General features: G+C 45.7%; 1 protein-coding gene across 5 annotated transcripts in view; it reads right to left on the reverse strand.

Annotated features, from left to right (window-relative positions):
* Positions 1–1,234: 1,234 nt before the first annotated feature.
* The window catches only part of LOC122695419 (E3 ubiquitin-protein ligase RNF213-like), a 121,537-nt gene continuing 108,069 nt past the window's right edge, over positions 1,235–14,702 (reverse strand). For all 5 annotated transcript variants that reach the window (XM_043905273.1, XM_043905274.1, XM_043905272.1 and 2 more), the window contains 13 exons: positions 13,167–13,326; positions 11,669–11,837; positions 10,145–10,236; positions 9,408–9,659; positions 8,292–8,424; positions 7,860–7,943; positions 7,274–7,454; positions 6,798–6,999; positions 5,666–5,743; positions 4,608–4,802; positions 4,089–4,178; positions 3,817–3,995; positions 1,235–2,256 (listed from right to left, as the gene is read on the reverse strand). In XM_043905273.1, the coding sequence (XP_043761208.1) occupies positions 2,103–2,256; positions 3,817–3,995; positions 4,089–4,178; positions 4,608–4,802; positions 5,666–5,743; positions 6,798–6,999; positions 7,274–7,454; positions 7,860–7,943; positions 8,292–8,424; positions 9,408–9,659; positions 10,145–10,236; positions 11,669–11,837; positions 13,167–13,326 (1,969 nt within the window). In that variant the 3' untranslated portion in view covers positions 1,235–2,102. The remainder of the gene's footprint in view (positions 2,257–3,816; positions 3,996–4,088; positions 4,179–4,607; positions 4,803–5,665; positions 5,744–6,797; positions 7,000–7,273; positions 7,455–7,859; positions 7,944–8,291; positions 8,425–9,407; positions 9,660–10,144; positions 10,237–11,668; positions 11,838–13,166; positions 13,327–14,702) is intronic.

A 14,702-nucleotide genomic window follows, 5' to 3' on the forward strand; every position in this document is an offset into this window, starting at 1 on the left:
CCACAATCCAGCTCCCTGCCAGAGTCAGCGCTTACTCTTTATTGGCTGGAGCTCTGCTTCCTCCTGGAAAATCCTGTTAGGCAGGGAGTGAGAGGGAAGCCTTCTAGGGTGAAGCTTTGGCTGCTGAGCCTGCAGACCAGGGAGCAGTGTGAAGCTCCACGTCAGCTCTGCTGTCATTTTCTCCAGAGGAAGTTTACCCTGTTACATTCTAAACCAGAGCATATGTTTTCTGTCCAGAACCTTCCACTTTTTGGACACCCCTGCAAGGACATTTCCACAAACACATGGAACCATTCCCCAAAGTCTCTTCCCCAGAGAGGATTCTTTAGCAAGTTTATTGAAACAGGTATGACAAGTATAACAAAATTTACATCTGCCTGTGCTAGACCAGTATATTTCTGTACAAACAAGATAGTGTTAGCTAATGACAGTTAATATTTTGAAAATATAACATACAAAACAACATATCTTCTTCACCACCCCCCCCAAAAAAAACCCTTCATAACAGCGGGGAAAAAAATTCTCCCCTGACCCCCAAAGGAGGTGTTCACGGGTTGGCCAGCTCCATCCCAATTCTGAGGTATCAAAGGAGTTCCAAGTGCAAACTGAAGTGATGAACAAGCAACTCCCCCACTCCCACATCCATTAAACACACAATCTAGGAAACAGATGTCCTCATGGAGTGCCTTTGCATAGAATTATTAGATAAACATAGGTTACTATATACAAGTGCATACGGTACCAGATCCTAGGTCCCTGTGCTCCCGTTCCTCAACCACAGTGAAGAGAAACCACAATAATGAAAATGGAGCACAGACTGTTCTACAGCTCCCTCCGGTGGTGCTGAAGGGCCTACGTTGTCCTTGGCAAGCGTTTTCTATTTTTTAGCTCTCACCATTCTGTGGCCTCATTTCAAGCTGACTGAGACATCATCTTATTCAGGATGTGTATGAAAGACATTTACCTCTGACTTGTAAACAACTGTTGTCTCAGGGCTAACAGGTGCCGAGCTACCCAGGAACAGGAATTAGTCCAGAGAGGTCAGAAGCACCAAGCAGATTTTGAAAAAACGACACAGCACTTAGAGTGAGAACAGCAGCACAAGACTGGGGTGCGCTGACTATTCTCTCTCCTTTATCAGAAACTTGACTGGCGTATATTCTGAGTCTGTTTCTGTGCCTTGACTGAGACCCAAAGAAAGGACCAGTAGTCATACACTTGGGGACATCAAGACCACGCTAAAAACTCACGTTTATTTAGCAGAATCCTACAGAAGCAAAAACTTCCCCCAGAAATGCCAGAATGCCAGAACCATGCCTTTGATCCAACTTTACACTGATCAACTTTCACTTAGAATTTACTAGAATACTAGAACTGGCAGGAAATCTGGCCTTCACTCCAGTCCCTTCATTTTGTAGATGTGGAAACTAAGTCACCAACAGTGTCCTTGACTCTTGGCCCAGCACTCTTCACAATGAAAGCTTTGGGGCTCTGACCCTTGAAATTTGGCAGTGAATCATTTGTGGGCATGGGTGAGGGCTGGTTAGTTTGGCATCAAGGCACTCGCAGAATGGCCTGACTTGTATTTGCATCTTCTTGGAGACCTAGAAGTACTTGTACAATTCTCTGAATTTAAAGGAATGGAACAAGGAAGAAAGCCAGCTTCTCTTTTGTGACTGCAGAATAAACTAGAAAAGAAGACAAAAATTAATAACCTTATTTTCCGGTCCCTCTCAGCACGCAGTGGTCTGAGGAAGAAGGGGCTGGTGTGCTGGGTACGCGCATGGTAAGACACAGGACACCTGGGGCACAGGTTGTATGTGTGAAGCTGAGAAGCTATTTTTCGGTCTCTCCCAGAGGACGGTGCTTTATTCCAGTTCCATATAATCTTCAGTTCTCACCTCCCAATGAATGGTATTCAGAATATGAGGAGATAAGTTTCTGAATGTTCCTGAAACAGTTTGGCTCTCAAGAAGCTGTCAGCCAGCACAGCACATCTTGGTCTCAAATTTAGTGCTGTGCCCACAGCTTTCTTTCTAAGCACCCACCCATGAGGGAAAAGCCTTCTCTGCCCAAGTTCCCTGTAGAGACAGGAAACAATTCTATCTCATCTGTCGATTCCGTTTCAGTTCAGCAGCCATTTTCCACACAGCGACACAACTGGAAAGCAGTATCTCTTCTGGGAACTGAGATTCCATTTCAGGAGGAATTTCACTGTCTTTAGTCTCCATGTAGCTCACCAGTGTATCTCTCAGGCTGAAAAACCAAGGAACAATAGACAGCGTTAAACAGTCATGTGACATAAGGAGTCATGTGATCACTGGTCAGTTTTTCAGGTCATCACAGGACTAAAGTGCTCATTAAGGCCGGTAATACTGAGAGTCAGTTTAAAGACAACTAACTGCTGGCTCAGTGGTTAAGAATCTGCCTACAATGCAGGAGACCTGGGTTCAATCCCTGGGTTGGGAAGATCCCCTAGAGAAGGGAATGGCAACCCACTCCAGTATTCTTGCCTGGAGAATTCCATGGACAGAGGAGTCTAGTGGGACACAGTCCATGCGGTCGCAAAGAGTTGCACACGACTGAGCCCGTGCAGCTGATCCGCTGAGTTACTGACCTGGCACTAGAATCCCGGCTTCAGGGATTTAGTGCATCCCTGCTGCTCCCCACCCTGGACTGCACATACTCTACAGGAAGGATCTCCCCTTGATAAGGGCCCAGCCAGATGGTTCTAAGAGCTCTAGTAATACATCTGCTACACAAAAAACAAAGCCTCACCATTCAAACAAAGCTTCTAGTCCAGTTCATGATTTGTTTAACAAAGATCATAAATTCTCTAGGAAGAGATATTCTTTCCTTACACTAAAAATTCTGGGATAACAAAGATTTCTTAAATAAGTTCAAAGAATACAAATATAAATAGGCATATGCTACATAGCATAATGGAGGAAAATGGCAATTATGAAGCCCTATGTCAATGAGGAAAACTGGAGTTTATCTATTTAGAAAAACAATAAAGTGAAAATCCCTTCCTCAGACCACACATTAAAGCACAAGGAAAAAACGAGGGAGAATATTTTATAACCTTGGGACAGGACCCTTAGAGGTACATCTTCCTAGAGTCCTCATAGGAAAAATCTCTCAGATTTGGCTTTATAAAATTAAAGACTGAGATAGAGCCTTTGTAACATACCAGATAAAATATGAAGAAAAATACACATAGTCCAAAAGAAAACTAATCAAGAGGCAGTTTGGAGGAAGATACACAAATGGCTGATAAATATTTTCAGCCTTACCAGTAAATGGGAAAATATAAGCAAAAATGAGATACCATTTTGGGGCCATTAGATTGTTAAAAATACGAAAGATGGATAATATCCAGTGTTGGATATTCTTTATACATTGGTGTAGCTTTTTCTATCAAAGTTAAAATGCACATCTCTCTGACATAGGGAGACCACTACTCATAATGCGAACATAGGACTTTTGCAGTTGATAATGGTTAATCTGACTTTCCTGATGGCTTGGGGTAAACAATCTGCCCGCAGTGCAGGAGATGCGGGTTCAAGAAGTGGGAAATGACAACCCACTCCAATAATCTTGCCTGGAGAATCCCATGCACAGAGGAGCCTGGCAGGCTACCATTCATATGGTTGCCAAAGAGTTGGACACGACTTACTGACGAAACAACAATGGTATATCAGCAGGAAACCAAATTCTGCAGTAAGACAACAATTTCCATGATTATGGAAGATCTTGGGAGACATGGCAGAATGTTGTATGTGTGCCTTGCTTGGCAGCCTTGCAAGCCCCTACCTCCACTCAGGGTTGAAACTCTCTGCAGTCTTGGGGTTCTTTAGCTTTAAGATCATCATTTCATGAAGCTCCAGGAGGAAAGCATCCAGGCCAATCTGATTTAGGAAGGTGTTGAGCAGCTTAGCATTTTCAGGGCTGAGATCAGCTTTGTACCTTGGGATGATTTCCCCAAATGGCTCCTGGAATGAAATAAGAACAAATGATACATGGAAGCCTGGAAAGGGAACGTGCGGCTCCCTGGGTCCAGGCGGACAGGAAGAGGCCAGACTCACTTTTCCCAGGCGAAGTAGCTGTTCAGACTTGTGGGCAGAGAGAAACTGCCAGAGGGCGATGGTATGTTTTAACTGGCATCTGTTTAAGGCCTGAAAGAGAACAGAACTCTTGAATATGAGGCCCTGCTTTCATTTGGCCCTGCACTGATTCCATCTCCTTCACTACGGAGGCCACCTCTGCTTCGTCCACTAATTTCCTGCCTCGACTCTGAAAGGTCTCTGAAAGCCTTCTCCCACCGCAGCATCTCAGGGTCCACCAGCAGCATGCAGTCTGCACGCACACCTCAGCAGACTTGTGCTTCCAAACTCTGTACATTCCGAGTACATCTCTGCATCTCCTGTCACTGTGTTCTGTTTACAATGTAGACTGGCTGGGGAACGAGGTATTTTCACCTCCCCTCCTTTTCAGGGGCTGCCTAGATTGGTACTCCCTGGGGCGTGGTATCCCAGTAGGAAGTGGGGAGACGCTAGAGGGGACAATGCTGATTTCCTTTGGAAGAGGCCAGACACGAGACCTACCTTTGAAACCAGTGAGGTCGGATCACCCATCTTCAGCATGTCTTGGATATACACATTTAAATGCATGTTTGGATCCCCACCAGCTGTGCTCAGAAACCCCAGCGTGACTTCTATGGCAGACAGAGCTTCACAGGCGTCACTGTAGGACTGCAGTTGTCCTCTGATGGCAGTGATGGCCGCATTGGGGAGGGGACTCTAGGAAGTCAAACGCAGGATAGGGTCCACAGTTGGGGCATGCTGTGCACCGCCACCCTGTAAGTCTTATCTTCATCACTGCCAAGGCCACAGAATGGGACAGGCTCTCTGACAGCAGGAGTCTGCACTTGGTGCTTCTTGAGTGTCAGCAACATTCAGGTATGTTACAGAGAGAGAGATGAACTCACTGAATGCTCAAATCAACTTCGTGAGGATATGCATGTGGACACACACATACACAGATACACAGCCCCCACAAACTCACACAACGCACATAAATCAGAAAAGCAGGAATAAGTAAGTTCTCTGGACCTTTGCCTCAGCATACACAGTCATGACAGCACTACTAAAAAACTACAAGCACAAGATTTCAACCTGTTAATGCTCAACGAGAAAACTTCTGCTGGGACTTCCCTGGTGGTCTGGTGGTTAAGAATCCTCCTTGCAATGCAGGGGATGTGGGTTCTATCCCTGGCTAGGGAACTAAGATCCGACATGCCACAGAGCAACTAAGCCCGCCTGCTGCAACTACTGACTGCGTGACAGGATCTCGTGTGCCACAACCAGTGAGTCTGTGCACCGCGGTGGGAGTGCCTTCATGATACGGTGATGGTCCCACATGCTGCAACTAGCACCCGAGGCAGCCAAATAAATAAATACTTTAAAAAGATTTATGGGAAAAAAAAAAAAACTTCTGCTGATCCTGTGTGCCCTCTAGAAATATCACGGTGCTCAGAACAAAGGGAAGCCCTGAAACTCTTTGGTGCTCATGGCAAATGCCCTGAGTGAAGGCGGAAGAGTCCTAATATGGATGGAAACACTCTGGTAAGACAGAGGCACACGCAAATAAGGTTGATCATCACCTGTTGCATTTTGTTCTTGATGTCCATGAAGAGATGCTCATAGTTCCAGTCACGTCTGTATACCAGAGTGGGTATTCCCTAAAGTGAGAAAGAAAAAGACTGGAATGGAATTCACCATGGAGGTTTCCATCAGATGACAGTATATGCCTGAGTTGAGACTTGGTTGTAGTCCCAGGGATTTCAGTGCATCATCGGCAAGGCAGGCAGCTCCTTGTTGCCTCGTGATGTGTGTTTACCCTGTAATCTATGGAAACAGTGACAGAATGAGGAACCCAGCCTGCCCCCCAGGACCAAGCAGATACTGTCACATGGTATTCTGTGGCCCTCAGACCACCAGTGGGAGCAGGCCGTGAGGACATCGTGCTGACACAGTGAGCACAGACCGTGAACGAGGGGGCACGCAGCTGACAGAGCAGAATGAATTAAGGCTTGAGCTCAAACAGTTCACCGCCTAACTGCAGGCAGGGAGGAAGCATAAACAGAATGAAGTGCCACACCTTTGGACGTGGAAGCAACAAGCACAGCGCAGGTAAAGAACGGAACTGCAGGCTGCATTCAGGGAAGGGAGAGTGATCCAGCCTGTGCAGTCATGGGATTCAGTGCAGGGAAGTGGATGGAGAGATGCAGATCTGGATGTCAGAAATGTGGGCTAAGGAGCCTGAAGCCGGGGACTGGTTGGGAGCTCCTGCAGCAGTGGAGCTTAAGGACAGATGCTTTGAACTAGAGCAGCGGGCTGGTTGGTGAAATGGAGGCGCCTGATGGTAGAGATGACAGACTATGTTTGCAGACTAAAGGAAAAGGGGGAAAACAATGAGGTTCAGTGTGGGTGGCTGGTGGTGCCATTAACTACGGCAGAGAAATGTGGACTAAGTCCACTGAGACCTGCAGTCACCCTTGGGGTGCTGAGGCGTGGATCGGACGTATAGACAACTCTGCAGAGCCCTCAGCCCTGCATGCAGGCGTGGTCACAGATACTGGGAGTGTGGATGAAGGGTCCAGAGCATCCCTCCTCATTCTGAAACTGCTGTGATCAAAGCCACACTTGAGGCAAATTTTTCAAGACAGACACACAGACCACAGACATGTGGACCATGGACACGTGGGCCATGTCAATACAGCAGGTCAGCCTTGCCTTGAGGGTCAGCCTGGGCTTGCCCTGCAGGAAGCGGCTGATGATCTGGCGCTGGATCTTCTCCAGGTCAAACTCCTGCAAGGTCTCCCCGCCCTGCTGCACGTGGTACTGGCAGTTGGAGAGAATCAGTGGAATCAGGTCCCGCTCCACTTCGTAGCTGATGACGTGCAGGTCAGCAATCTCAGAGGCATCGATGGAGTAGCTGGAGACAGACAGACAGAGTTCAGGGTCCCAGTGAGATGCACATGGCCTGTCCATGCAGAGCCAGCTCCTGTCTGATGCCGCAGGCTGTGCAGGTGAAGGGACATGCATATCTGTGACACTTGTGAGCGTAGCTGAAGGGGTTTCTGTTCAAGAAGGACCTGAAGCCTGGCTTGCTGTCTCTAGGTCTGGTGACCCTATTTCCCTGTTAGTTCCCCTCAGAAATGACTTCCTGCGCTGAAAGGGCATCCCCTGTTATTGGCCTGCATGCTTACCTGTTATCTTCTTTGGAGAACTTCTCCACCGCATAGACAATTTCATTGTGCAAGTTAATCAAGTAGCTGACTAAGGCGGTGGAGCAGAGGCCCCGGCCCTGGCGGCGAGGCAGGATGACTTCCAAGTCAGTGTCCAGATCAAGGTCGGAGCTGCAGTAGTCTTTAGGTAGCTTGATCTCACCTTTAAATGACAGAGGGGCAGTCACCTCCCTGCTGTTTCTTTCATAGCATCAGGACTGGGAGCCCACCACGGTGGGAAGGGGGGCAACGCAGAAGCCACCTCAACAGAACAGAGCTGGGAACCAAAAGTGCTTCTATCTCCCGCCTCTTTTATGTGCTGAGAAGTTTCAAATAGTCTCAGCTCCTTTTTGATACTGAATTTGTAGACTCAAGAGGACTGAGGGGTTGCTCTTTCTGAAATGTTATGCACTCATCTCAGACACCCTCACCAAGAGTCCACAGATCCAGCATTAGAGACACTCAGCCTGGTGCTGTGCACACACAGAACAGACAGAGTCAGGCTGGAGAACACAGGCCTGCAGAGAGGTGCTGCTGTAGTGTTGAGTATAAAGGGGATTTGACTTACCGTTGGTCTCCAGCGATCGCCTCAGCTTGTTCCATGTTGACAGAAAGACAGTGACTCTGCTGCGGGCTAACTTCTTCAGTCCATCTAGCAAACAAAACACTTTTTAAGAACTCCAAGATAACACCTAGTCCCATCTAGGTCAAACCAACAGAATTACTTGCTCTTTGACCCCCCACCTTCATATCATCACCAACACACTCTAAATGCTGTTTAAACTAAAGCTGAGTTTGAGGAACCAGAGAGAGAGAGGGAGATTCTGGACTGCTACAGCAAAGCCTCTAATGTGCCCAGGCATTCACAGCACCCACTGCTTCATGCTACAAACTTAGGGAACAGAACACACATTAGCCCTGACCTGGAGCCCCCGAGTTGGACCAATTCTTTGTACCACAACAGGGGTAGTCCTGATGCTCTGTGAGAGCAGAGCCTTACCTGAATCGTGACTGCTAATGAAACTTTGGATGGATCTGTATTCAGCTTCTGAAACATTCTGGAATCGTTTCACTAGATTCCTTTGCAGGGCCAAAATCTCGGGCAAGAATTTCACCAGTCTCAGCTCTGCCTCCTAGAGAAGGGAAGACCGCCAGGAACACTTTTTTATTTTTTTTTCTAGGAACACTTTTTAATGCACCTAAATAATGTTCCTGGGAATCAGACTTTGGGGCTGGCTCAGGCCATGTATTTGTAGTTTAATACGGTCAATGTGCCATTTTACATAACACATAGTACTTGAGAATGGTGAAAGGCAAGTACCTTTCACTTCCTTCAGCAAGTACTTAGCGACTGCTTACAATGTGTTGGCCAGTGTTCTACACTTCTTCAGTGTAATGGACCTGAGCACACCAGTGACAGATTACAGTGTTATCACGATGGCCTTCCCACCGGGAATCCATTTTCATTAACTGACCCACCAAAATTTCTGCATCATCTTACTTCTTCCTAGATTGCAAATACTGGTGCATGGAGGAAATGATTAGAAAATGTGTTTTAGAAAATAAAAATTCAAATGGATTAAAGTTAGGAAGAGTGTGTAATTCTGGCTCTGAAAGATATGATGCACACGTTACTGCTCTGTTCCCCTCCAATCCTACCACCAGCCTCACTCTGAATGGTTTAGGAACAGGGAAGACTTTTTGTTTGATTTCAGTTATGCATCCCCAACTGAAGTTTTTTCATTCAAGAGACACTCATTGGTGACTAACTGCTGCAGGCAGTGGGGGGGTGAAGTTGAACAGATAAATGAAAGATATTATTCTGTTCTTTCTTGCTGAGTGATTGGGAGAAACCCTCCTGGCCAAGTACTTTGCAGATTCCTACTAATTCCAATGCGTGGATATATTTCACCTGTGACTTTATGCTTCAAATGACTCGTACAGATGGATGTGTTTGGAGATCTCTACCCCTGGGTCTTCTGCCAGAGACATTTTATTCAAAAATCAAAGTAGTTTAATGGCTGTCCCACCCTCAGGACTGATCAGATTAAATGAGAGCAGGGTCTCCAGGTCTCCCGGGGACACGTAGGTGGCGGTCACAGTGAAGCAGCCGCACCTTCTGCAGAAACTTCCAGAGGATGGGCACTGACTCTTTGCCGTTCTTCTGCTCCACGATGTGCTGGAGGTGCTCGATGGTGATCCTTTTCCTGCAGCTCCACATCTTAGAGCAGTGAACCATGCTATTCTTGGGCAGGTGGGGCAGGAAGGTCACTGGGTCACCATACACGATTCTGGCCACAGGGTTGGAGCTGATGCGCTCATCTTGGCTGATCTGAGCGTTCACTGCCAGGAGGGTTTTATCTAGATGCTAGGTGAGGAAAGCGACATGGGATCTGAAGTGAGATGCTAGGTTTTTGTCTCCTCAAACAGAATAAGTCTCAGACATCTATATTTTATTACCGTTATTTTAAATACTTGCTGACTTATATTTCCCAATGGGCTTAGTTACTCTCAGTAACATTCTTATCTGACAGGGTTTATTTCTCTGCCTCGTTTGCACATTCTGCTATAAAAAGTAGTGGAGAGAAAATGACTGCCTGCGCCTTCTGGATTCCCAGTAATTCCTCAGCTTGATATACCAGCCTGCCTCGGGAGGGGACAGGATGGGGAAGGGGGCAACAGGAGGGTGGGGTGACTAAATAGAGAACACCTAAATCTGTGACTTAGCCTAGGGTTTCTTTCTCCAAGGGACACTTCCAGAACGGACAACAGAGCAAGTGCTCAGCAGAGGCTGTGGAAACCCCTTTCCGCACCTTCCCAGAGAAAGTAGCCCCATAGCAACTAATCACTTACCTCTAGTTCATGCAGAATAAGAGTCTGAATAAGCTGTTCCCAGCTGTTCCTCTTTCCCCTGGTTGACAATTCTGCATCAAAATCTAAAGACCCTACAAAGAAAAATGTGTATGTTACCCAAGAAACAAAAACCACAGCATTCTACATAAAACACTGAAGAAATGTTTAATTGAAAGAATGCTCCTTTTGGGAGCAGGGGTTGATATATTTTCCGAAAGTAACCTGAGCATTTAAAAATGTTTCCTGCTGCTACCACCAAACTCATGATCTTTGTGAAGATACTTCAAACTCTAAAATCTCTAACCCATGTAATTATCATCTTAAAGCCATTCTGAACAAAATTACTGAAAAGACAATACTTTAAATCAGAAGCCCAGGGGCAAAATAACAGTGACTAGTGGTACCACAGGTCTCAACTGCTGCCACCTGGGCTTGAAGACAGAGGCAGGACCCTGTGGGTGCATTTGATGCAGAATGCCATAGAAACTGTCAGCGTGCTTCTAGAATTTGGTCACTTTGTCAGTGTGATACTTGCTGAGCTTACCTAGTGTGAAACCACTCCAGAATGAGAAACTTAAAATCAGATTTTGCTAAATGAAAAATATATATGGATGCTGAGTGAGCGAAAGTCGCTCAGTTTGTCCGACTCTTTGCGATACCATGGACTCTACAGTCCATGGAATTCTCCAGGCCAGACTACTGGAGTGGGCAGCCTTTCCCTTCTCCAGGGGATGTTCCCAACCCAGGGATTGAACCTAGGTCTCCTGCATTGCAGGCGGACTCTTTACCAGCTGAGCCACAAGGAAGCCCATACGGATGCTGGTTTCTGACAAAAAAAGCTCCTGAAGAGGGAATGGATTTTCTTGTCATGTCACAGATCTTTTTATTGCCATTGTTATTTTAAATAACATTGTCATTAGAGTGGTAATTTAAAAAGATTTTTGCAGATAACCTAAAAGAAAACAAAACTATTCTTCCACCACTCGGAGACAGCCCTCTCACTAACTTGTCTTACAGACCTTTTCTTTCTCTGTGGACTTTAACTTTAAAACTAGAAAATGAGCTTAATAGTTGTTAGCCTACTTTTACATGTGACAAATTGTGGATGCATATACATATTAAGTCAGTCCACGAATGAAGTATTGTTCTAGGAAAAGAAGATGCTCCCCCCGCCGCGGGAAACAAACCAAAACAGATATCCAACAGAAAGAGACCAAGTTCCAAGCGCTTGTCAAACATTAGTCTCTTTGATGTTTCTTTAATGCACGTTGCTTCTTTTGGATGCCGTATGTTCCCCATGCAGTGGCTGAACTACATCCAAGGCTGACTTTTGAAACTAACGCCTCCCAAATACACTCGCACCAGCAGAGGGTCAGTGGAAAGGCCAGGCAGGGGCTCCCCTCCCCCACTCTCTGGAAAGTGCAGGTCTTCCTGCTTGCCCCTCATCTCCTCTGGGGTCGAGGAGTGCCCTGCTCCCCCCGCTGGCTTAGCCCCAGGCCCCCGGCCCCGGGCCTGGCTCCTCACCGCGGCCCTGCTCTCGGAGAAGGCGGCGCAGGACAAGGTGCACCACGCTGGCGGCCTCGTCCGCGCTCCTCCCCAGCGTGTCCGTCAGCTGCTCCAGGTCTCTCTGGATGTGCTGCTGCAGAAACCCTTTTGGGTCCCATACCAGAGGTTTGATGATGTTCATCAAGTCCTGTGGGGGCAAGAGGACAAAATGTCAAGCAAGGTCTTGTTTGTGGAGGGGACGGCAAGTTCAGGAGAGGTCAGGAGGGGTGAAGAGCCAGTTCCGAGCCAGAGGACAGTCTCTAGGAGGGATGTCAGCGTGATTCAAACAGTAGAGGCGACAGAAAACCGAGGAGCAGAAATGAATGTGGTCTGAAAACGACTGCCTTCTATATTGTCAATGTGAAATAAAGAACTTTAAAAACCTAAACTTTTTGCTCTCATGGTTAATTAACTTAGATAAAATGCAACATGCTATTTCTTTCTTCCCCAGAGTCACAGCAAAGACACAGGTAAAATCACGGTGATTTCAGCCTCTCCATTCTCAGGTGTGGACCGGAGACACTTAGCTATTCAGAAAAAACTGACTTTATATCATCTGACAAGTAGTTCCCCTTACCACCATAGGCCACAGTGGGAAAAATTAGGATGTGTGAATTTTACATTATGTTCTGCATTAGGTAACAACGACTTACTCAAAATCCACAGGGGGTGGCTAGGTCTTTTAATTTTATTTTTTCAACTATTAAAAATGATTTATTAAAATTTTTCATGATTTATTAAAATTTAAAAGTCAATGTACAAATTACAAGAATGACAAAAATTGAGACTAAAATGGTATAAATAATACTAAATTTTTGATTTCAATTTTTATTTTAATTAAACCTTTTAAAATATTTTTATATAAATTTGTAATTCTAATGTTTGATATCCATCTAATTGTCAAAGAATTGGTATCAGGCTTCAATACGTTTCATCTAGACCTACATGCACAAAAGTAGGTTAATAAGATTTGTTTTATATTGTAAAGCATTCTTCATTTGTTACTACTGCCAATACAATTACTAATTCATGAGAACCCTGGGAACCACAAATTGGAACTTCAAAGAGGAGTAAGAAAATAGTTCCTTATTTCTACTGGGAAAGGATACTTAGTTATCAGAGAAGCAATATATTCATACTCTCTGAAAGGAAAGAGTAGACAAATTCATTGATCTGTCTATCCCCTTATCCAAGTACTTCTGCATTCAGATCTTCCCCACACTCCCTAAGTAGTTTCTGCTTCTGATGTCAGTAAGGGCACAACACACAAACCTCACAGCATGCAAACACAGGAAGCAGTCTTGTGTTCCAAGGGGCAAAATCAGAGAACTCGAGCGGAACAGGGTTAGCCACAATGAAACCAAGCAGGACCCTGCAGGGCCTTCCCAGGAACTGGGTAGGGTTTTTTAGATGAAAGGATTCACTATGAAAAACTACCATAGAAACCAGTACATGATTGGGCAGTACAGTGCACTACCTGGGGACTCTGGGTGGCTCCCAGAAGCATCGCCAAATGAGTGAGTAGCCGGATGAGAAGGAAGACCACGGGGGACATCTCTCGGTCAGATACCACGGCCACACCTCTGGGTGGTGGGCTTCCCAGCACATGGCCAGTTTGAGTTCTGTCCGTGGTGTCACTGGAAAGGACAAGAGAAGACAGGATGAAGGCTGAAGAAGACCATTTCTTCTGCCTCTAGGGGCACACTTCAGAGTCTTAGGACCTAGAGACCAGGTTCACGGTTTTGAAGAAAATGATGCTGAAATTTATTTATTCTATTAAGCCTAGACCACTTTTCTGAGGCTTCTTCTTTATAGACAGGCCCTTCTGGCTGACCAAAATTCCACAACAGTGTAAAGTGTTTGTGACACTAGCCGGGGTGGGGGTGGGGGTGGGGGGGTGGGGAGGGGCAACATAATGGTAGGCGGTTTGAGGTACAAACTATTATGTATAAAATAAGCTACAAGGATATATTGTACAACACAGGCAATATAGCCAATATTTTATAACTATAAACGGAATATAGCCTTTAAAATCATGAATTACAATACCGTACACCTGTAATTTATATAGTATTGTACATCAACTTCAGTAAAAAAAATAAAATAAGCTTTTCTGAGAAGCAGCCCTGAGGTGACCTCTAACATTAGTTCAGCATTCACTTGACCCAGAAAACCCCACAAAATCATGCAAATCAAGATTCACTTTAAGAACATTGGTGAACCACCCCGACCGTTGAGGGGATGCGTATCTGAAAAGCCACCAAGTATCCGAGGACGTCACTTTACAGAAGCAGTGGGTGCCATCCCACTGTTACAGTGGGGGAGCTGGTTGGTGTGCAGAGGACAAACGGGCTGAAGGCAGGGTTGGTGGCCCAAAATCAGTGCTGAATTTTTACTGCACGTGCTCAAAAATGCAGAAAGTGATGCTGAACTGAAGGACTTAGATGTAGATTATCTTGCTTATTGAGCACAGCCAGGTGAACAAAACCCCCAAATGCGGCACAGGACTTACAGAGCTCAGGGTTGGATCAACCCCTCCATGAGCTCTCCCCGCCACTTTGAGATGATCCTTTCTGAAAAAGAACAGACTGTTCCTAAACCAGAAGAGGGGGTTGCACAGAAGAAAAAGATATCCCAGAAGAACCTGAAGAAACAAAAACTTAAGGTATGGGAATAAATGCTGCAAAAAATAAATGCAAATAATAATAGTGAAATAAAATCATTATCAAAACTGACTGTTTGTGCTATTCCTGGGGCCATATGTCAGGATGGCGGTCTGGACCTGCTTCTTGCCCTGAATCAGTGGGAGAGCGGCAGGCAGGCAAAGGACAGAGTCTGGAGTAGCTGACATTAACATGGAAATATATACACACTGGTCTCCTTCTCCCACATTAAAAACTAGGATCCAATCTCTGCAAAGGATTTGACATCACACCCAGATGACAGGTGCACTGTGATGGCTATGTTCAGTTGAAATGATACTGGAGATTCTAGGACATTCTAATAGTTTATG

The sequence above is a fragment of the Cervus elaphus genome, chromosome 5 (assembly GCF_910594005.1).
Source record: "Cervus elaphus chromosome 5, mCerEla1.1, whole genome shotgun sequence".
NCBI classification, from domain to species: domain Eukaryota; kingdom Metazoa; phylum Chordata; class Mammalia; order Artiodactyla; family Cervidae; genus Cervus; species Cervus elaphus.